The sequence below is a fragment of the Schistocerca nitens genome, chromosome 9 (genome assembly GCF_023898315.1).
Source record: "Schistocerca nitens isolate TAMUIC-IGC-003100 chromosome 9, iqSchNite1.1, whole genome shotgun sequence".
Lineage (NCBI taxonomy): Eukaryota > Metazoa > Arthropoda > Insecta > Orthoptera > Acrididae > Schistocerca > Schistocerca nitens.
The window spans coordinates 302,059,261-302,083,885 of record NC_064622.1 but is presented as its reverse complement, the minus strand read 5'-3'; the positions used below and the strand labels follow the sequence as shown (position 1 = coordinate 302,083,885).

General features: G+C 43.4%; 1 protein-coding gene across 1 annotated transcript in view; it reads right to left on the bottom strand.

The window, feature by feature from the left end:
• Positions 1-2,609: 2,609 nt before the first annotated feature.
• LOC126204195 (cytochrome P450 6k1-like) overlaps positions 2,610-24,625 on the bottom strand; it is a 40,641-nt gene continuing 18,625 nt past the window's right edge. The window contains exons 2-4 of the mRNA XM_049938596.1: positions 17,943-18,067; positions 8,562-8,821; positions 2,610-2,870 (exon numbers count right to left, since the gene is read on the bottom strand). Of these exons, the coding sequence (XP_049794553.1) occupies positions 2,610-2,870; positions 8,562-8,821; positions 17,943-18,067 (646 nt within the window). The remainder of the gene's footprint in view (positions 2,871-8,561; positions 8,822-17,942; positions 18,068-24,625) is intronic.

Genomic DNA, 24,625 nt, shown 5'->3' with positions numbered 1-24,625 from the left:
TGGTCAAACTTACATTGCAACACAGCCATTTGGCAATATGTTCAGTAGTTTCATTTCAGTTTAATTATAAAGCAATTATTTGTAAAAAAAATTGGGTCATTAATAAAAAAAATAATTGGAAGGAAACTAGAAAAGATACTCCAAAATCCCTCTGTTATAACTGCAATACTAAACCACTCTATATGTAAAAAGAAATTCAAATTTTTCTATTTGGTAGTTTATTCATAAATGTTCCTCAAACTTAGTGATTTTAACATGGGCAGCATAGGCACCTCCGGCTCCCCTTAACCTCTTCCACACTTCAGCAACGTGACTAACGACGTTGCCATAAGGTTGAAAGGCGGCCTCCATGACGTCCAACAGCACCTCAAACGGAAGTTCTTAAAAACCTCAACGTTCGGAAGACAAAACCAGGATGGCACGAAGGACAGAAAAATACATCCCGAAAAGATCTTGCGGCAGAAGAGGCGTATCGTACCGAATAAACCATTCTATTCATCTGCTTCTGGTCGTTGATGATGTTAAGTGAAAGTTGATTTAATCGTGGCTTGGCGATAGGAAAACGTCATGACGATCGGTGAATTCAGACATAAAGATTAGCCGCTGCCAAGCATCACAACAAGTGAGACGCAGACAAGACGTGCTCGCCACACCACTGCCGAACTCAGACTTAAAAATGACTTCGACTATCCGAGAACGCTCTCTGTATGACCCAGATTCCCATCTTGTGGGACACTACTTAACGTACCGGCCCCTCTCTACTACACTCGTTGCTCGCCGCATGTTGCTGCATTCAAATGGCTTTAAGCACTGTGGACTTAACATCTGAGGTCATCAGTCCCCTAGACTTAGAACTAATTAAACCTAACTAACCTAAGGACATAACACACATCCATGCCCGAGGCAGAATTCGAACGTGCGACCGTAGCAGCAGCGCGGTTCCGGACTGAAGCGCCTAGAACCGCTCCGCCACAGCGGCCGGCTGTCACAGCATTCCCGCAAGAGTTCAGGAGAAAAGAGTGCATCCGCACTAAATTGATCTTAATGACCGTCCGGCCCTATTTAGTTATTTATGAGTGGTGTCTGTTCCTTCGAACATGTCAACAAGCTATACTAGTTTCTCAAACAATTAAATTCAAGAAGTAAAAAAGTTAGGCTTTGGGATTACATAAATATCACAAACTCAATTAAAAGACCCACTACGTAAAGTTAATGAAATGCTTTGCAGGGTTACTGTTAGAGGTGACTTAAAAATGAAGAAACTAGTTTATTCTGCATATTTCTATTCATTAACAAGTTATCGGATCATTTTCCGCGGTAATTCAAGTGACAAGAATAGTATTTACAGAAAATAGAAGCTTATTACAAGAATTATATCTGATGTTCATTCAAGAACATCCTGCAGACACATCTCGAAATAACTACTTCACAATATGAAACGTCCCCTTTTATCAATTTTACTAGACTGTGCTTAACCTGACACACAATATTTTGTTAGCGCAACGCAATCTGACTTTCAAAAATCTCTACAAGAGAATGGCCCTGACTAACATTAACCTGTACTTTTCACAAATCACTTACCTCACAAATATCTTGGTTACTCCCACTACTGCAATACAGCAAGCGCCACTGCTGCCAGCTAAATAAAAGATTCAAACTATGGAAGGCACTAACTACTGATAGGGATAGTTAGCAAATGAAAGATATTAATAGAGAACAAACAATGTATTTACCTTGATATCATCATATATATATATATATATATATATATATATATATATATATATATATATATATATATAGCAGTTCATGACAAATTACAAAACTCCGCCATCTCTCTCCCCACATCCACCACTGCTGGCGGCTCACCTCCGACTGCGCAACGCTACGCGCTGTTCGCAGCCAGCTGCCTAACACTACAATGGCGAGTATTACAACAATGCAAAGCAGCCACAGACTGCACACGGCACAGCCAGTGATTTTCATACTGAGGTGGCGTTACCAATAAAAAAACCTAAACAGCCTACTTACAACAATATAAATATTTTTAATGACCTTTGTCCCTACCAATACTTCTCTTTTCACAAAAAATAGTGAAAAACATGAATGTAATACTAGGACCAAAATAAAACTCTACAATGACTTCAAGGACTTAACATTAGTTCAGAAAGGAGTCAGAAACATGGATACACAACTATTCAGTTACCTACCAGAGTACATAAATGTCATGTAGATAATTTAGTGGAGTTTAAGAGTGAACTTTTTGTTGGACATCGCCTTCTGTTTCATTGCAGAGTATCTTCGCAGGTGTCTTACATTTAGCGTTCAATGTTAATTTACAATTAGAATTTGCACTGCAATACAGTACCGTATACTATGTTTACAATATTGCACTTTAATTTAATTAAATATACTATATATCCTTGACTTCTCTCCGCATCCCAGGGACCACCCTCCGTGGGGTCCATGAAATACGACTATGAGATGTAAAGTAATACCCTGTAAAGTAGCTGACAACTAACTGTCAATAAAGAACTCTTTATTTTTTCTTTTACTTTTATTGCATTTGTTCCTCCCAGATACCAGAAAGTCCTGTTTTCTGATGGGATCTATCGTACACGATTAATGAACGATTGAGTGAGGTAGGAGCATAGAAATGCAGTAGTGTGGTTCTGATGTGAAGGTGAGAGCACGTCTAGAAATGACGAATGGTGACAGTGTAGGTTCATACCCATATGATTTGTACCGGCTGACGACTTCCTGTCCGCACTGCTTTTGGGCTGTTTCTTATTTGCTGATGTCCGCAGCTGCATCAGCGTGTCCACCATGTCTGCACGGACTATTCCTTTCTGCCTCCGCTCGTTCATCATCTGCAAGAAGTAAGTGTCATTTTACATCGCGCAGTCTGAAGGAGTACTTCAGGTATAAAAGTCGCCACAAAAGTTAAATACGTAAAAAAACAAACATTTTTTTAAAAAAGAAGACATACGAACACTTCATTTGAAAAAGGCACTAGTATAAAGCAGTGAGGGAAATTCCTTTGGCGTACTGAGCGAGAGAAAAATTACCTCTATGTCTGTGTACGCACCTTGTTCTCAGTCAAATCAAATGGTTCAAATGGCTCTGAGCACTATGGGACTTAACATCTGTGGTCATCAGTCCCCTAGAACTTAGAACTACTTAAACCTAGCTAACCTAAGGACATCATACACATCCATACCCGAGGCAGGATTCGAACCTGCGACCGTAGCGGTCACGCGGTTCCAGACTGAAACGCCTAGAACCGCAAGGCCACACCGGCCGGCGTTCTCAGTCATCTCGCTCTCATGGCATACGATAGTGGAACAAAGAAATTGCATAGTAGAGTTACTTGAGTAACACAAGAGATATAAAATTTAATTGATGAAAGGGGAAAGTACAAACACGTAACAAATGAATTATCAAAATCGAATACAGACATCTGAAAATGAGACTGACAGGAAGCGCAAGCCGGCCATGTGGCCAAGCGGTTCTAGGCGCTTCAGTCTGGAACCATGCGACCACTACGGTCGCAGGTTCCAATCCTGCCTCGGGCATGAATGTGCGTGATGTCCTTAGGTTAGTTAGGTTTAAGTAGTTCTAAGTTACAGGGGACTGATGACCTCAGACGTTAAGTCCCATAGTGCTCAGAGCCATTTGAACCAAGGAAGTGCAAAATGGGAAAGCAGGAAGGTGTAGGGGAAAGGAAATAGATGAAGGTACGATAGGTGATGTAATACTGCGCGTAGAGCATGACACAGCACTGAGAGACGTAAACGTCTTCTGGAGCAGACGACATTACCTCCTAACTTTAAGCTTCACACACTGGAACGTAAATATTCTACCTGGAATGTAGGGTACATGAGACAGACGAATAACGTGATATTTCAAGAAGACTGTAATAATCCAAATTCTAAAGAACGCAGTTACTGATAGGTGTGAGCATTACGGAACCATCAAGTTAATAAATGATGATTACAAAACAGTAACGCGAAACATATGTAGAAAATGGAACGATTAAAACATGATTGCAAAATGCTAACACGAAATATTTCAAGGAAGATAGGACGACTAGTGGAAGTCGACCAAGGCAAAGATGAATTTGGTTCGGAAGAAATATCGGAATAAGCGAACCAATCCTTACGCTACGACCTACAAGGTAGGTTGAGGAAATGAGAACAGACATTTATAGCAGTTGTATATTCAGAAAAAACATTTGAAAATGTTGACTGGTGTACACTCTTTGAAATACTTGAATTATTAACGATAGCACGCAGGTAGCGAAATGCTATCTACACCTTGCACAAAAACCGGACTGCAGCTAACAGAGTGTTACCGTCATTTCCGAATGCCCCACAGATCTGCATATTAGATGATTCGACCAGTTGGCCAAATGGAGATCTATAACGAGAACCCTTTAAAACTCTGTCAGATGCTGATAACGCTGTCTCAGACGAGTGCTTGGCATCTCAGTGCTCTTAAAAGTGATCGCTCAACATATAACGCTGTTCACGCCCCCTATATGCCCTACCAAGCCTGGCAAAAACGTAAGCGTGAGTAACACTAATGCTCTCTGGTGGGCATTCTACCCGTCACAGAGAACTGCAACGCTAATCATTTACATACACAGTGCACGAAATTACATCAACATCCGACGTATCCTCTGGGTGCTTCACCTTTTTGTCAGGCAGCGTACTTTCAGAAAAGACTTCCTAATATCTAAATTTATTTTACATGCTGATAAACATCATTTCCACCCTTTTTTTGCTCATGAAAACCACACAATGTATGTTGTACCACCATGCAGCGAGACCTTCCGAGATGGTGTTCCAGATTGCTGTACACACCGATACCTGTAATACCCAGTAGCACGTCCTCTTGCACTGAAGCATGCCTATATTCGACGTGGCATACTATCCACAAGTTCATCAAGGCACTGTTGGTCCAGATTGTTTCACACCTCAACGGCGATTCGGCGTACATCCCTCAGAGTGGTTGGTGGGTCACGTCGTCCATAAGCAGCCCTTTTCAATCTTTGTCTCTGAGCACTGTGGGACTTAACATCTGAGGTCATCAGTCCACTAGACTTAGAACTACTTAAACCTAACTAACCTAAGGACATCACACACTCCATGCACGACGCAGGATTCTAACCTGCGACCGTAGCAGCATTGCGGTTCCGGACTGAAGCGCCTAGAACCGTTTGGCCATTTCAATCTATCCCAGGCATGTTCGCTAGGGTTCATGTCTGAAGAACATGCTGGCCACTCTAGTCGAGCGATGTCGTTATCCTGAAGGAAGTCATTCACAAGATGTGCACGATGGGAGCTAGCATTGTAGTCCATTAAGACGAATGCCTCGCCAATATGCTGCCGATGTGGTTGCACTATCGGCCGGAGAATGGCATTCACGTATCGTACAGCCGTTACACCGCCTTCCATGACCACCAGCGGCGTACGTCGGCCCCACATAATGCCTCCCCAACATGGGGTTGCTGTCAGGTTTCCTCCGAACCATAATGCGTAGATAGCGGTCATCCACTGCAGTAGTAGCTCTTGGGCGGCCTGGAGTGGGACATGTCATCGACGGTTCCTGTCTCTCTGTATGTCCTCCATGTCCGAACAACATCGCTTTGGCTCACTCCGAGACGCCTGGGCACTTTCCTTGTTGAGAACCCTTCCTGGCACAAAGTAACAATGCGGACGCGATCGAACCGCGGTATTGGTCGTCTAGGCGTGGTTGAACTACAGACAACACGAGCCGTGTACCTCCTTCCTGGTGACTGGAACTGATCGGCTGTCGGACTCCCTTCGTCTAATAGGCGCTGCTCATGCATGGTTGTTCACATCTTTGGGCGGGTTTAGTGACATCTCTGAAGAGTCAAACGGACTGTGTCTGTGATATAATATCCACAGTCAACGTCTATCTTCAGCAGTTCTGGGAACCGGTGTGATGCAAAACTTTTTTGATGTGTGTATGTTTCATTCATTTGGATTTGCAGCTCCTTGTGCTTACTGTGTTTGCAGTTAAAATTGTTGCATGTAAGGTCGTGACTGGGCTGGGACACAAAACAACCACGATTACAGTGTGTTTTGTTGAAGTGCAAAGTGCTTTTACGACCATATTTCTGAAAATATGTGTTATATTTACGTGTGCTTCACAACACCTCATCAGAACGATGAAAAAAATGGGCTTGCCACACAAAAAAGTAAGTAAGTAAATATAGGTACGAAATACCGCGACAAACTAAATTACATTTAAAGCATAAAATGATAGGTTAACTCCCAACAAAATTTCTCATCAACATCGTTTGGTTGCAGAAGACAAGCTACCTGTAATAAATAATACACAAGTGGTCCTGAAAAACCATGCAAACTGACTGTAAAGGTATTAACTAAAAGAAGCAAATTGTTGATTGAACTAAATATTCCCGTAATTTTGTAATTATTTAGTAAAAATGTTCATATTACAGATTAAATAAAACAGAAACCCACTGATGATGACACAGAGGTGCTGAAACATGTTTGGGAACTTAGAAAAAACGGCTTTTGCATAACTGGCGGACCTTACATCCAACAGTTACTGCCTTCACTTCATGTCCTTCGACCTGCACTCTGGTTTCTGTGTAAAGCCGCGGTCACAGTCGCATCGGTATTCGTGGATTCTCCCGGCGACCGATGTCGTCCGAACATCGTCCGAACACATCCGATCTTTGCAAGTCAATACGCCACCACGTGCGCGGTCACAATGTAGCCGATCTCATCGCCCGACTGCACAGATTTCGGACGACACGCGGTGAAATTCAAATCAGTTTTTTTTTGTCATAATTGCCGACACGACACGAAACATGTACTGTGGGAAACTGGTATGTTAGTCAAAGGAGGAATTTGTGGCGTCTTGAGAATGAAAAATATCGTAATCGGGATATAGCTCGGAATCTATGGACTGAGATCGCAGGTTTATTGGAAACCACAAGTAGGCAAAATCTTTACCAGAAATTTTATGTGTCGATTATAAGTTCGAAAAATAATTTTTTCAAGTGAAAAGAATGGTGTATCTTACGATTAAAGTTACTGTAGTGGATCTTTTGGGGTTGTGTAGGTGGACATTAGCTGTCTGCAGATTATTGTTACTGCTTTATGCCAGTAGGCTTGTTATTGTGTTCCATGACGTGATTTACGAATACGGCGCAGGAATGCTTTTCCGCTATACAGTGCTTTAGGTGTTCCGAGCACCTTAGTCCAGACCAGTGTTTGTCTTTCACACGTGTGCTGAATGACAGTCACTGAATGTTAACAGACATATGTTTGCACAAGTTCAAATAAATTCATCAAAACAGGTTTTTGGTTCTTGCCTAGAGGTGTGATTTGAGCTGTGTTAAAAAATCCTATACTCACATTAAAGATGCAATTATGGGTCATCTAAAACTAAAAGTGACAGTTTGACATTTTACCCCTGGCGATTACGTCCTTCCAATGATTAGGACTATACTGTGTTCTAAAAAGCACAATTTCAAAGTTTTTGTGTGATATGTTGGATGTTATTTACCATCCTCTAAATACTAATCTAAAAGCTAATATTTTCACTCTTGCACGCCAAATACTACGAATTTTTTTATTTATTCGATATCGAATTCTGGAGCTATGCTTTGGGCAAGTACCCAAAAAGACATTCTAATATAGTTGATTTTATTTATTAAAAGCTACATTGAATTCGAAATAACAGAGCAACCAGAAGGCTTGATACGTCCTTTCTCAAATCCTCCGGACAAGTGTGCAAAGAGTAGTGAAGTTTCCTGTACTAGAATCTCACTATCTGAATATACTTATTGCCAGTCCTGCATTAAAATAAATCGTTTTTAGGATAAAGTGAGCTGCTATGAAATCGAAAATCTATTTTTCATTAATTAAATAATGTTTGCTTACTCACACACAAATTTTATAATTCATCATATAATAGAAACATCTAGTTTCAAAATAAACCATACTCTGAATAATGTGTTTTGGACAGATCCTTAGTGAACCTACATATTTCCGTAATACATGGGTGTTTCGTAAAACATGGCTGGTAGTTCCAATAACTGAAGACAGAGTGTTCGGTATTCGAAAAGTTCTTTTCGAGGCAGATATAAGTGATTCGGCATATTTTTAATAGCAAACGGGACATTGTAGCACTCGTCTCCAAGCGCAGAGGCGTCCTGGTATCCATCCCACCCGTAGACGTTAAAATCTAATCTACTTCATACACAGACTAGATTCTAGCTTAACCTAACCTGCTCGATCCCGTCAAAAACTTACGAATGAGGTCGGTCACACAGTAACCAAGTTGTCGTCTGATCTTATCGGGCGACTTCTGGCGACGAAATCTGACGACCGTTGTAGGTGCCATTGTGAACGCAGCGTAAGGTGTAGTCAACCATTTGGTGCGTACACTTTATATCTGATAACTGCAGAATTCTGGAGAGTGTATTCCAGTCAAATTTATATCTGTGTTCATTACACACAAAACATTTTAGCTTTCTCGACTATCGCAGGCTTTCTTACCTGGACGGTGGAGAAGTAGAGTAGGGTCTCTTCCCTCTCGGATGTGAACGTCAAGGGAAACAGCTTGAAGAGTTGTGGAGCCAGGAGACTGATGGCGAGGGACAGCTGAGCCAGCACGTCTTTGTGTGTGAGGCTCATGACGTGTTCTCTCATCGGCGATTTGGCCTCCGACATGGAGCAGGCGTCCGCCCCCAGCACTATCGTACACAGCACGTGGGTCGTGTACCGAGCCATCACCTGCCACATGTCAATGGCCTCACCTGCAACGATGTGGTGAATGTCTTGAGCACTTACTTAACCATACTTAATGGACAGAAAGCAAAAAGTTTTGCTGAATAGCGCAAATAATATTGGTAGGGTGGTAAATTCTAGTGAATGGGGAGTTATCACAAAGGGAGTCCCACAGGGTTCAATTTTCGGTCCTCTGCTGTTCCTTATTCATGTGAATGACCTCCCACTTAACGTTCAGCAAGCGGAGCTAGCACTTTTTACAGATGACATGAGTGTTATAATAAGTCCCATTCCATAAAAAGCAGCTGAAGATATTGTTAAGGATGTCTTTCAAAGAATTATTAAGTGGTTCTCAGAAAATAGACTCTCCTCTAATTTTGAAAAAAACTCACTATATCCAGTCTGTACACTGAATAGAGTCATACCGACAATTGATGTAGCATATGAACAGGGGTCAGTTAACAGGGTAGATTTCTCCAAATTTTTGGGTGTTCACATTGATGACAACTTGAACTGGAAGAAGCATATTACTGAGCTTCTCAAACAACTAAGTTCAGCTTATTTCGCTCTTCGTAGAATCGCTAGTGTTGGTAATAAACATATCACTCTCCTAACGTACGTTGCATATTTCCTTTCAATAATGTCTTATGGAATAGTTTTCTGGGGTAACTCACCACTTAAACATAAAGTATTGATTGCACAAAAGAGATCAGTGAGAATAATTAGTGGTTTTCACCCAAGGCCGTCATGTAGGCTCCTTTTCAAGGAGTTAGGTACTTTAACTGCACCATCATAGTACATATATTTGCTAATGAAATTCGTTACAAATAATCCATCTCAATTCGTGAAGAACAGTGATGTTCATAAGTACAACACTAGAGGGAATAATGATCTTTCCTATCCGTTATTGAAGCTGTCAGTTGTTCAAAAAGGAGTACATTATTCAGCAAACAAAAATCTTTGATCATTTGCCCAACAACATAAAGTGTCTGGCAGGTAGCAGATCAAGTTTTAAATCTAGCTTAAAATCATTTCTGTTGCACAACTCCTACTCCATGGACGAGCTTCTGTTTCAGAAATGGTAAAAAAAATTGTACCTCTAAATGTAGTTGCATGTGTAGAAATAAAAACTTCAGTAATATCAATATTAGCACTATTCATGTGTGTTTGTATATCCTTTAATCTGACTTTTTCCACATCATATCGATAAAATAATTGAGGCAACAAAATAACTCCACATAATTCAAGATTAACTTTAATGCCAGAAAGAGAGCCAAAAGAAGTGTCAAAAGCCCACACTAGCATTTCTCGTTAACAGACGGAAATAATTTAATAATGGATAGAAAAGTATCGTTCTTTGAAGCTTTAAAGTCCATGTAGTGTAACCCAGGACTCAAGTAATATTACAATCTAGGTTTGTGGTTATACAGCAAAGGAACTAGATCTTCGATGACCATAACGTAAGCTGTTAATTACCTGAACTTTGGGAGGTCAACTAAGACAATTTTTGACGGGCTGTTGATTGATCATTGAATTTAACATATGTAGATCTCGTATGGGACGTCTATGAAGTAGTTAAAAACTCTTTCAGGCGATCGATAACACGAACATTACAAGTTATCAGCATCACATGATTGGCAAACATAGACTGTGTTGCCATAAGTACGCTAATTCTGTACATTATTTTCAAATCAACCATGATATAAAATCATAATTTTTTTGAAAGGAAACATCTTCCGCGTCACTCGTGAGAATGTCCTTTGTCGTAATGCTAGGCAGACATCTACTAAAGTTCACGGTATTTATTCACACTTTTCATCAACAACGGTACCTATGTTCTTAATGTACTTACCGCTCAGTAGTCGTTTTCTGTAATGGCAACACAACAATGTCAAATTTCGTGTTTCATGGTACCTTAGAAGCAACAGCCTGTAGACTTGTTTGAAAGCAGCAGAACTTTCCCTGATCACTCTCAATTCGACGGTGTGCTCCGTCTCTAATGCCACATTCGTCAGCTGACTATCTTGTCTTCGGTAACGCAGCAAAAAATGAAGGGTGATTGTGCAAAAATTCAACATTATTATTATGAAACGCGAAATTTAGTCGCCGTTAGAGTGAAGATGTTTGTGGCTGCTCCATCTGATGTGTAGATATAACGAAATGTCTTACGTCAGAGAAATCGATTACAGCAGATCGACGGATGGCGGCTACAAAGTTTCAAAGTGTTACCAATAATCCCGCTAACAGCTAGCACTATGATTGCGCGTAGGGACTTAAAAGAACGTGGTGCAATGTCCGAGCAGTTCCTCATAAGCCACACATTTCTGTAGCCAGTGCTAACTGACATTTGAGGTGGTATAAAGAGCGACAGCACTGAACAATGGATGACTGGAAACGAGTGATTTGGAATGATGAATCACGCTATACCCTGGGGCAATCAGGTGGAAGGTGAATGCCTGGAAAACGTTACCAACTATCATATGCCGTACCAACAGTGAAATACGAACAAGGTACTATTAAGGCATGGAGGGTGTTTTTCGTGGTTAGGGTGTGGTTCCCTAAATCTCGAAGGGTACGAACACATTTTACGGCATTATGTACTGCGTACAGAAGAGGTACAGTTCGGAGACGATGACTGTATCAGCATGACAATACAGTCTGTCATGAAGCAGCATCCATGAGGCGACAGAGTGACGACTTCGCTTCAGGCCCTAGCGTCCAACATCACCACCTTCTCTGGTTTCAAATTTTGATATAAAAGAGTTAGTGACCTTAACGATGAAGCTGAGATTAAAATGCACTTCCGGTAGTCCTACTGCCCTTTAAATCCGTTCAAGGGATTATCTGCTGTGCCCCAGAAACTACACTCCTGGAAATGGAAAAAAGAACACATTGATACCGGTGTGTCAGACCCACCATACTTGCTCCGGACACTGCGAGAGGGCTGTACAAGCAATGATCACACGCACGGCACAGCGGACACACCAGGAATCGCGGTGTTGGCCGTCGAATGGCGCTAGCTGCGCAGCATTTGTACACCGCCGCCGTCAGTGTCAGCCAGTTTGCCGTGGCATACGGAGCTCCATCGCAGTCTTTAACACTGGTAGCATGCCGCGACAGCGTGGACGTGAACCGTATGTGCAGTTGACAGACTTTGAGCGAGGGCGTATAGTGGGCATGCGGGAGGCCGGGTGGACGTGCCGCCGAATTGCTCAACACGTGGGGCGTGAGGTCTCCACAGTACATCGATGTTGTCGCCAGTGGTCGGCGGAAGGTGCACGTGCCCGTCGACCTGGGACCGGACCGCAGCGACGCACGGATGCACGCCAAGACCGTAGGATCCTACGCAGTGCCGTAGGGGACCGCACCGCCACTTCCCAGCAAATTAGGGACACTGTTGCTCCTGGGGTATCGGCGAGGACCATTCGCAACCGTCTCCATGAAGCTGGGCTACGGTCCCGCACACCGTTAGGCCGTCTTCCGCTCACGCCCCAACATCGTGCAGCCCGCCTCCAGTGGTGTCGCGACAGGCGTGAATGGAGGGACGAATGGAGACGTGTCGTCTTCAGCGATGAGAGTCGCTTCTGCCTTGGTGCCAATGATGGTCGTATGCGTGTTTGGCGCCGTGCAGGTGAGCGCCACAATCAGGACTGCATACGACCGAGGCACACAGGGCCAACACCCGGCATCATGGTGTGGGGAGCGATCTCCTACACTGGCCGTACACCACTGGTGATCGTCGAGGGGACACTGAATAGTGCACGGTACATCCAAACCGTCATCGAACCCATCGTTCTACCATTCCTAGACCGGCAAGGGAACTTGCTGTTCCAACAGGACAATGCACGTCCGCATGTATCCCGTGCCACCCAACGTGCTCTAGAAGGTGTAAGTCAACTACCCTGGCCAGCAAGATCTCCGGATCTGTCCCCCATTGAGCATGTTTGGGACTGGATGAAGCGTCGTGTCACGCGGTCTGCACGTCCAGCACGAACGCTGGTCCAACTGAGGCGCCAGGTGGAAATGGCATGGCAAGCCGTTCCACAGGACTACATCCAGCATCTCTACGATCGTCTCCATGGGAGAATAGCAGCCTGCATTGCTGCGAAAGGTGGATATACACTGTACTAGTGCCGACATTGTGCATGCTCTGTTGCCTGTGTCTATGTGCCTGTGGTTCTGTCAGTGTGATCATGTGATGTATCTGACCCCAGGAATGTGTCAATAAAGTTTCCCCTTCCTGGGACAATGAATTCACGGTGTTCTTATTTCAATTTCCAGGAGTGTAGAAATTAAAAATGGTACCGGGAACTGTTTTGATAATTCATTTAATTTCATTTTAAAATTTTATTTTTAACAAGTTGTAGAATATGCACACACAAACTTAAGCACTCCTGTTGTTAAATACTATTTGTGTAAGCTAGAGTTGAAATTCTGGGCTCTTTCTGTTCAAATACACGGACTAAAGTGACTTCCAGTGAATCGGGACTTTTTGTTTTAATTTTAATATACAGTTATAACTGACTTATAAATTACCGTCCGTGTATGCTGAACGGATACGCGAAGAATTATAAGTCTAGATGTTGACAAAGGTCTGAAACTAAACAACTTTGGGATAACGTAATGACAATGGGCAACTTCACGGTTCAGTCACATTAATGCGACCACCGTCTAAGTTCGACCTTAACGAACCAATAAGCACCCACAGACAGCAAGTTGCAATGCTAGCAGTGGCGGATATATAAATCGTGTCGGGGGACGCGAAAAGCAGTGCAGTCGTTTTGGTTATGAGAAAACGGAGCGGTTTATCTGACAACCAAAATGGCATGATCATTGACTTTCGGGCCAAGGGTGGAAGCACATCCGAAACGAACTAGTTTGTAAACAGTTAGCGTGCCGCCGTGGTTAATGTGTACCGTGAGAGAGGCGCAGGAGGAGGAGGAGGAGGAGGAAAAATGGTTCAAATGGTTCTGAGCACTATGGGACTTAACATCTATGGTCATTAGTCCCCTAGAACTTAGAACTACTTAAACCTAACTAACCTAAGGACATCACACACATCCATGCCCGAGGCAGGATTCGAACCTGCGACCGTAGCGGTCACGCGGTTCCAGACTGAAAAGCCTAGAACCGCACGGCCACACCGGCCGGCGAGGAGGAGGAGATTAGTGTTTAACGTCTTGTCGATGAGGAGGTCATTAGAGACGGAGCAGGCGCTCTGATTAGGGAAGGATGGACATCGGCTGTGCCCTTTCAAAGGAACCATCCCGGCATGCGCCTGAAGCTATCGAGGGAAATCACGGACAATCTAAATCAAGATGGCTGGTCGCATGTTTGATCTGTCGTCCTCCCGAATGAGAGTCCAGCGTGATAACCACTGCGCTGTGCGACCTCGCTCGGTAAAAGTGTGCCTTGTGTGTATGACAAAATTACGCTATTCAAATCAGGTACTGAGGCAACTATGGTGCACCGTGGACCATAGATGACAGGGTTGAACGACGGCTCCGGATAGAGATGGGGACCCTCCACGCCCGCACCAACGTGTTGACCAGACCAAAAGTTCTACTGTCACCTCCGTCAACATGTTAGTTATCTAACAGGTGGATCACAGGATGCTAGGCTGTGATGTTATCCGTGCGTCTGGGTAAGACTATGCACTGGCACGGTTCGTCAGGTGATAGAGAGTGGACGAAACGCGAATGAGGGAAAAAAGTGCCAAGGCTCGTGCCGTGGGAAAGAAACCTCTGCGACAGTGGGATAGGTAGTAAGAGCAGTAGTGGCTTATTAGCTGCGATAGTTCATGCAAGGTTGGATTTGTTAGTATGGGTATCATGCATCGTTGCCGTGGCAAGCGATGGCCATGTATCCCAGCTTGCTGCAGCCGCTGCATTCCTGCAACAATCAAGATCGTTATATAGTAGTGGGAGATCGGCCATAGATCATTTCACTGTGTGTGGGGGGGAGGGGGGGGGGAGGTGGAGCTTGTCTGTATGCAGTGTACGGTACGGCTTCCCTGCGTCGTGCCAGTTATTCGTCAAGTGTGTTCCAGCTGGATATCCAGTAATGGCGTCTGATTAACAGGGGCTCACCTGTACCGTTGTGTTTACGTGTACTTGGCCATAGATGTTAGGTCCTTACAAGTATGTCTTTTGGTCTTTTATGTTTCCATCTATGGTTGTAGTCGTAGTTTCCCAGATTCAGAATAAACGGTTTCTGCGAATGTCTGGAGTTTCTGTATAGTCTTGTGGTGATTTTGTGGATTACCTCCGCGAAAGTCTCAAGTCGGTATTCCCGGTGAAGGTCCACGATGCGTGTATATCGTGGAGCATTGCTTATGATTTTGAGTACTTTGTTTTGTATGAGATGCAGACGGCGCAGGCGTATGGGTGCAGCGTATCCCCAGACAGGAGCTGCGTACGTCATAAGGGGTCGAATAAGTGTCATGTACATGGACCTCGACACCCTTCTGTTCAGTGTGCTACGCCTGTTGAGCATAGGGTAGAGCTGTTTGAGCCTCGCGCTTGCTCGGTTGGTCATGTGTTATATGTGGTCCCCTCCCCCCCCCCCCCCCGAGTAATTTCCGGTCCAGCCAGACACCGAGGTATTTGACTTGGCTCCGGAGATACGCGCGGGCTGATAGACGTGCACCTGTTGAACAGTTGATTGCTCAGATGAACCACGGAACTACCAATAGTGTCTCCTCAACGACTCTTCAGCAAACGTGGCTGCTTATTTGTGTCCGCAGCAGGCGCCTGGTCCATGCACCCATGTTGGCTGCTGTTCATTGTCGACGAAGGCTGGAATCTGCACCCCAGTAGCGCAACTGGGCGTCCAATGAGTGGCCACAGGAGGCATCTTTAGATACATGAGGTTTTATGCTCTGTCAGACAGACGGCCTATGGTGTGAACGGCCCTACAATAATCGTCGGAAGGGTCCTGCCAGAGGAGGGAGCGTTGTGATCTGTGAAATGTCTTACTGTTATCCCCTGCGTGATCTCGTCATTCTGGAAGGCACAACGGATCGATACAAGAATGCATCTATACTTGGGAACCCCATATGTGCACTTTGTTTCTCCTTGCCACGACGGCATCCACCAGCATGACAATGCAACGTGTTACACAGACCACAGTAAACTACGTGTTTCAAAGAGCACCAGGATGAGTTTACAGTACTCCGCAGCCCACCATACTCCCAGGATGTAAACCCAATTGAGAATCTGTGCCACCAACTCGATCGGGCTGTTCGCATCATGGAACCGGCAAAACTTAGCACAGCTGGTCGGGGCATTCAAGTTGGCACGGCTCTACATCCCTGTCGGTATTTCTAGATCCTCATGACACTCTTCCTGCACGTCCACGTTGCAAATGGGAGCTATTCAGGCATTTGACAGGTGGTCACGTTAATGTGAGTGGTCAAGGTATAACTGAACGAAAAAACGCTGGAGCTGGAACTAGGAACGTGTGACCACCCGAGATAGGACGAGACCGACGGAACGAGACCGAGTGGGAACGAGGTCGACCTGAAGGGATTGGTGAGTGGCCTCTCCTCTGTCAGTTTAGTGAAGCGTTCCTTTGGGTCCCTTCAATGCGTGAACGACCCAGTTCTAGTGGACACACACCTTGGCTCTGCGGAGGGCCACAGGGCAGCACACGTAGGCCCGCACAGATAGGTACAAGCAGACTCGATGGTTCTGGTCGCTTGATGCTATGTGCCTACTCTGGCCGCTTCACGGATGACGACTCTTGCTTATCCCAATAACTCCCTACGGATTATTGAGCTGACAGGACCTTCGTGTTGTGTTTAAAGACAACTTCATCTGGACTTGGGTCTGAACAATGGATTTTTGCTGTGTGTGTACTGTTCTTGTGCCTTGTATTCGATAAACGTAACATTTACCACGTCAGAACAGTTCAGTTTAACTACCTGTCAAATTTCGTTATTTCATTTTGCTTACATCATTTCGCTAACGTTCTAGAGGCATGAGATTTAATAAGAGTAACTTTTTGGACAATACTTTTTTTTGTTCTTATAATGTGGAAACAATAAATGGTTCAAGGGATCACAAGAATATATATCTTTTATAATTTGTTCTTACACTGAAGCGCCAAGGAAACTGCTATAGGCATGTGTGTTCAAATACAAAGATATGTAAACAGGCAGAATACGACACTGCGGTCGGAAAAACCAATATAAGGCAAAAAGTGTCTGGCGCAGTTGTTAGACCGGTTACTGCTGCTATAATGGCAGGTTAACAAGATTTAAGTGAATCTGAACGTGGTGTCATAGTCGGCCCACGAGCGGTGGGACACAGCATCTCGGAAGTAGGGATGTAGTAGGGATTTTCCCGTACCACCATTTCACGAGTGTACCGTGAATATCAGGAATCCGGTAAAACATGAATATCCGACATCGCAGTGGCCGGAACAAGATCCTGCAAGAACGGGACCAACGACAACTTGAGAGAATCCTTCAACGTGACAGAAGTGCAATCCTTACGCAAATTGCTGCATATTTCAGTGCTGGGCAATCAACAAGTGTCAGTATGCTTTTACGGATTTATGGACAGCCCTGCAGAATTCATGGTATCAGTTCCCTCCAGCACAACTTCAGGCATTAGTTGAGTCCATGCCACGTCGTGTTGCGGCACTTCGCGTGATCGCTGAGGCCCTACACGACATTATGCAGGTGTACCAGTTTGTTTGGCTCTTCAGTGTATGTGATAATACTGTGTGATAATGAAAAACTATTTTTAACTCTTAGTGATATTTATTACCTTCAGAATAGCTGATATTGTAACTGCAGGCAAACTTTTAATTTTTGCCGTCAAAAGCTAATATTTTCACACCTGTAAAGGACACGGAAGTCAGAGACACCAGACGTCTGGATACTCCGTCTCAGTCCGAGAGGAGCACATTGTCATTTGAGTATTCACTGGCTGTTTCGCTTTTAAATAATGACAAATAACACACATTCTTTATAAACACCATGTCATACCATAAATAGCTTCAGGATGGACCTCTGCCACCCCGTAATTGAACATGCAGTGAGGTAGCCCGTAGCACCATAGTAAGTCTCAAAGATTTAATGTGTCTGTCGTTTCATCTTAATTTTGCTTCACATCTTGCTGCTAGAAAAACAAGCACCGGTACCTTTCTCAACTTCGGCAGCGAGGTGCTGCACCAAGTCCTGTCCAACGTCCTCCATCAGTGGGAACATCGTCTTTATCTTGCCGGGCGTGAATACTGGCGCCAGCTTCGTCCTCAGCGTTTCCCATCTGCGAAATAAACGTGGTTGTTAATTACGAGCTTCGTAAAATAAAGCACTTCCTCAGCATCTATTCATTACACTGACAACAATACTTCTATAAATTTTTGGTCGTATCGTGACAACAGACAAAGGAAGAATTATACAAATGGTTTAAATGGCTCTACGCACTATGGAACTTAACATCTGAGGTCATCAGTCCCCTAGACTTAGAACTACTTAAACCTAACTAACCTAAGGACATCACACACATCCATGCCCGAGGCAGGATTCGAACCTGCGACCGTAGCAGCAGCGCAGTTCCGGATTGAAGCGCCTAGAGCCGCTCGGCCACAGCGGCCGGCGAAGAATTATACAGATTAGATTAGATTAGATTTACTTTCATTCCAATTGATCCGTAGTGAGGAGGTCCTCCAGAATGTAGAAAATGGCTCTGAGCACTATGGGACTTAACTTCTGAGGTCATCAGTCCCCTAGAACTTAGAACTGCTTAAACCTAACTAACCTAAGGACATCACACACATCCATGCCCGAGGTAGTATTCGAACCTGCGACCGTAGCAGTCGCGCGGTTCCGGACTGCGCGCCTAGAACCGCTAGACCACCGCGGCCGGCCAGAATGTAGAACATGTCAGAAAAACAACAATACATGACAAATATTTACAACTCAAACAAATAAGCTAATGTGCCATTCCACAGGTCCCAAGTGGAATGATTGTCATTTTTTAATGAACATTATATGAAAGAATCACTTTAGAAATACTAATGCACTGAATTTAAAATAAAAAAGTTTTTATTTATTTATAAGGTAATAAACGTGTAATACAACTACTATAATACTTATTTACAATGAACACATTACTGCACAGAAATGGTGCAGAAGATAGATTGCACTTACACACACACACACACACACACACACACTCATTTACAATGAACACATTACTGCACTGAAATTGTGCAGAAGTTTTATATCAGTTGGTTCTACTGAGAAATTCATAAATGGAGTAGAAGGAGTTGGCCACCAATAAATCCTTTAGGCTTCTCTTAAACTGAATTTCATCGGTTGTCAAGCTTTTTATGGCTGCTGGCAAGTTATTGAAAATGTATGTTCCTGAATAATGCACACCTTTTTGCACAAGACTAAGTGATTTTAAATCCTTGTGAAGATTATTCTTATTTCTAGTACTGATTCCATGAACTGAGCTGTTGGTTTGAAAAAGTGATATATTTTTAATGACAAATTTCATTAAAGAATAAATATATTGGGAAGCAGTAGTTAGTATCCCTACAATAGACAAACATTCTCCTTAACAGCCTAGACAGGTGACTTTTGCTAATACGTTGCGTTCAAGCATTAATTTCAGTTTTTTACTCCGATTTAAGCGCAATATGCTCTCCATAGGCGAATAAACAACGAGAAAAAACATCGTAACTATCTTACAATAGAGCTTTAAAATTGAGTTGCTATTAGTTGTAGTCTTCTTTTCATTGATAATTTGTGTTTGTCAATACCAGATGACTTTCATAATGTTTTACTTAAAATTTAACTTTAATCGTATAACTGGAAGAATTTGTAATGTTTATTGTGTCTTTCATATCAGAATTCAGGCATATGCTCGTCCTTTTATTTCCACTTGATCATGGTCCACAAATCACTAATGGCACTTTTGGAATAGGTTGCTAGTTTCACTACGCACATCAGATAAATATGCAACGGGAGATGTCTATATGGTCAGTAAACCGAACGCCTCTAGAGAATAAATCAGTCAGAAAGATGTGCTTGCTTGAGAATAAGGACATTACTGAGATGTGTTGTACTTTAGAAGGGCGCGGCCACTGATTTACCCAAAGTAAATGTAATACAGAAAAGTAAGTAAGTATAGTCATTTGCGTCTCCGCTGAAGAAGTGCAACGGGCTAACATCAAGGAAGCTCCAGACATAAGACTCCTAATGTAGTTCCAAAATGCACCATTATTCTTCTAGGCATATATTTTGATCGCTCAGATTATAATTCCAAGTCTCTCGCTTATCTACAATACATAAACAAGTGTGCATGAGTGGCTGCCACCAATCCAAAACGGTTCATCCACATCTACATAAGTATGTACCCAACGTCAGCCTACAAAGTAAAAACCACAGAAGTTTCTGCAAATGAAAGATAGGTTGTATGGATCACACTTTCGGAATGATTAAAAGAGCGTTGGAGCGAAGCTAGAACGCTACCTTCCATGTGAAATTGTTTTACCGACTGAGATATCCCCGTAAATGGAAATGCCGTGTGGCTAGGGCCTCCCGTCGGGTAAACCCTTCGCCTGGTGCAAGTCCTTCGAGTTGACGCCACTTTGGCGACCTGCGTGTCGATGGGGATGAAATGATGGTGACAAGGACAACACAACACCCAGTCCCTGAGCGAAGAAAATCTCCGACGCAGCCGGGAATCGAACCCGGGCCGTTAGGTATGACATTCTGTCGCGCTGACCACTCAGCTACCAGGGGCGGACTGGCATGACTCCCTAGCTAGTGTTTACTGTTTTATTCAGCCAATATCTTGATCTATGAGGACGGGTCTTGAGTTGTGCCCGGGTAGCACAATCACTAAGAGCGCTGACTTGATAAAAGCAAGAATTTGGGTTGGACCACATGTAAGAGGTAGCTCTGTTGTGCACCCAAAAGTAGTCGCCAGAGGCAGATAACGTTGCATTTTCTGCAAACTAGCTTCAGAGACACTGTTGTATAATACGCAAACTTACTATTTGTACTTGCAGTTCAGTTTATATCGAGTCGTCATGTACTTGGGTAGGTACAGATGTTTTTTACATTTCATGAGTGTGAGGCTTTTCGTTCTGTAAGGAGGAGGAAGTAAAATTGGCTTAAGTGTATCATAGATAAGTAGTCTTAAAAATAATATACACGCTCAAGGATCTGTACAGTGAAACGCACTGCGCAAAAATTTGTTAGTGCAGATTAGTTTTTTGAAACTGTTAATTTTTTTATTATGACCCAATTTATTTCTGACGCTGCTGCATTATCCTCAATGATTGTTTTTCATTTAAAGATTCAATTTAAAAAAAAAACAAGTTTTGGCAATATAAACGTATTATGGATTAATAATAATGTTTCTGTGGCACTTGGTTGCGTTCTTAAATGTTCTGCGGTTACAGCATCTCATATGCAGCTATATCGATATATTAAGGAAAGTTTGATTGAAAAATAACTTATCAATCGTAAAAAAAGAATAATAACCGCAGACATGTATTAGTTCTTTGGTGGCGGTTCTGACTGGCAACGTTCAAATGGTTCAAATGGCTCTGAGCACTATGGGACTCACCTTCTGAGGTCATAAGTCCCCTGGGACTTAGAACTACTTAAACCTAACTAACCTAAGGACATCACGCACATCAGTGCCCGAGGCAGGATTTGAACCTGCGACCGTAGCGGTCGCAGACTGTAGCGCCTGGAACCGCTCGGTCACCCCGACCTGCTAACTGACAAACGTGTCTCCATGTGTTTGCTCTCGGTAAATTGTTACAATCTGTCAAACAATTAGATCCTTCTGGAAGAGCTGATGGATGAAGTCCAAACTGCAGTTTGAGAAGGTCCTAAATGGTGCTTGTTTAGCTTTTCTCAGATAGAGGGGTGCAGCTTTGCACTTGTAACTAAGAACAAGGTCTTTTGTGTGTTCCTGAAGAGAATCGCGACGTTGACACATTGGACTTACAACCTGGGCAGTAAAACTAGGCCACGGCGAAAGCGCTATCGCTGTCGTGTTTACAGCTCACAAACGTCACAAGTGGACGTCTGCAGCCATGACTTGGAAGTGGAGGCCAACTCCGCCTGTAAAGGGACGACTCCAGAAGTTTCCACTCCCTGGAGAACGATTTATACCAACACGCGGCATCGTTGCTCAAGAGTAAAAGTCAGGCGCCACAGCTATAAGTGTCTGTTTTTGTCCCAGTAATAGACGGGAGACAAGAGCTTCGATACCACAGACTACTTTTCATGGTGAATTCAAAAGTTATCTGTTGAGGTACTGGTCATGTAGCTAAAGTACCTATTGTATGCTGTTACACATGGCAATATATAGTTTCTTTAGTTAAAGGATAAGAGGGAATGGGAAGTATTTTACCCTCGTAGGTGACGCATTGAAAAAATGGTTCAAATGACTCTGAGCACTATGGGACTTAACATCCGAGGTCATAAGTCCCCTAGAACGTAGAACCACTTAAACCTAACTAACCTAAGGACATCACGGACATCAATGCCCGAGGCAGGATTTGAACCCTCGACCGTAGCGGTCGCGTGGTTCCAGACTGTAGCGCCTAGAACCGCTCGGCCACTCCGGCCGGCTTGAGACGCATTGAACAGTGGGTTTTATTCCACTAACTGAATACGTCCCTGAGGAATAGTGAAGGCAAAACGCACATCGTAAGTCTAGTGTTGCAATGGATCCAGAGATTTCGTGTGGTAAGAAGATAATGTAATAATGTGATCCGTGTAAAAATTAGTCTCAGTCTTTGTTATCAAACTGAAGAATAACTTCAAGAAAAGTTAAGAAATCTCTACAAGCGCACATAAGTTTGGTTTGGTATACGGCAACTCACGTGCGTGCGTGATTTGTGTGTTGGCCAATGATGATATCAGCCTTAACTGAATGGGAGCACAGGACGCAATGTTTTTACCAGTATTGTGTTTGCTTCTGCCAGTGTAATTCGTGCAGTACTGTTGCTTTTTGTCGCCTTTGTTTTGAATAACATAAAGTTTCTACTGTTTTAGTCGTTGGAAATGTAAGTACGGGAACACGTTTCCTAGGTTATCCTAACACAACAAAAATTGTTAGATTCACAACCGTTTATCAAAAATGCACGGTGCGAACACCGGAGAAAATTTTCGAAGCTTAGTGGCTGCTACCTTCGAAAATGAATATCCCAGCAGTAAAAACTGAATTCTCATCAGAATTGTCTGGAAGTATACTCTAAGACAACAAAAAAAAAAAAAAAAAAAAAAAAAAAAAACAAAAAAAAAAAAAGAAAGACGACGCTCCCGGATGTGACGGAGATCGCTGGCTGTGACGTACATGAACAGACAAACAAATGATTGAAAATTCAGAAAAATTGGGTGATTTATTCAAGAAAAAGAGCTTCACAAATTTTGGAAGTCAATAACGCGTTGGTCTAGGTCTGGCCCTTATACAGCCAACTGTATGTCCTCTTGAGGAATATCGGGCCGTTGTATAGTCAAAATCTCGAGCTGGCTAGAAGGCACTGCCCATAATGCTCCGAACTTTCTCAATTGAGGCGAAATTCGGCGAACTTGCTGGCCAAGGCATGGTTTGGTAAGGATGAAGACAAGCAGTACAAACTCTCATCGTGTCCTGCGGTCATAGTCTTGCTGAATGTAAGCCCATGAAGGCTTGCCATGAAAGGCAACAAAACGCGACACAGAACATCATAGACGTTCCACTGTGCTGTAAGGGTGACGCGGATGACAACCAAGAGGTCATGCTACGAAATTAATTGCCACCCCTAACCATCACTCCTGGTTGTCGGACCGTAAGGCTGGCGACAGCCAGATTAGTATTCAACCCCTGTCCGGGACGTGCCTGGACACGTCTTTGGCCTGGAATCTCATTGGCTGGAATAAAATTGTCTTCAGTGAAGAGTCCCGCTTCGAACGGAGTCCCGATGACCATCGAAGACATGTCTGGAGACGCCCCGGACTGTCACCTGAAATATGGCTTGATAACCAAGAGTGGTAGTCTGGTGTCATTTCATTTCATAGCAGGATCCCTTTGACCAGCGAGATCGTCTCCTCAGCTGAGAACGTTTGGAACATTATGGGCAGGATCTTCTACTAGCTCGTTATTTGGACTATCTAACGCGCCAGCTGGACAGAATTTGGCGCGATATCCCTCCGGAGGACGTCCAATAAGTCTTTTAACCTATGCCAAGCCGAATAACCGCTTGTATAAGGGTCAGAGGTGGATAGAAGCGTTATTGACTTGTTCAATTTGTATGGCTCTTCCCCATGAGTAAATCATTCATATTATTTATTTATTGTATTAGAGTGGGTCTTATCTATATTTACACGACACCGTATTTTGCTTCAGCCAGCGTTAACAGGAAATTTTTAACTACATTGTCAATTGGCTTATTTGAACCACCGTGAGATATTGCCGTGAAATCTACACATGGATGATACTGTTCTGTTATCAGCTGACTTTAGGAAACAATGTTCTCTAGGAACCTCTTCTGCCACACCTAAGTCGACGTCGAAAACGTTGTGCAGCAGACGGGTGAACGTCGAATCCATACTGTGCCGCTGATGCAATTACAGTTGTGTGTGATGAACCTCGCTTAAAACTATGACGAATCTTTGTAAGAGCGCTATCCTGAACTTCATCATCGGGAGTTAGACGTACAAGTGCCCAGTCATTAAATACGTTTTTTTTAGAAATGAAAGGACAAGAAAAGACACAAGAAGTCGAACTACAAGCTACTGGGTTCTAAGAGTGGTCTTAATTTGTGAACGAGCTCGTAAATGTGACTACTAGAAGACAAGAGCAAAG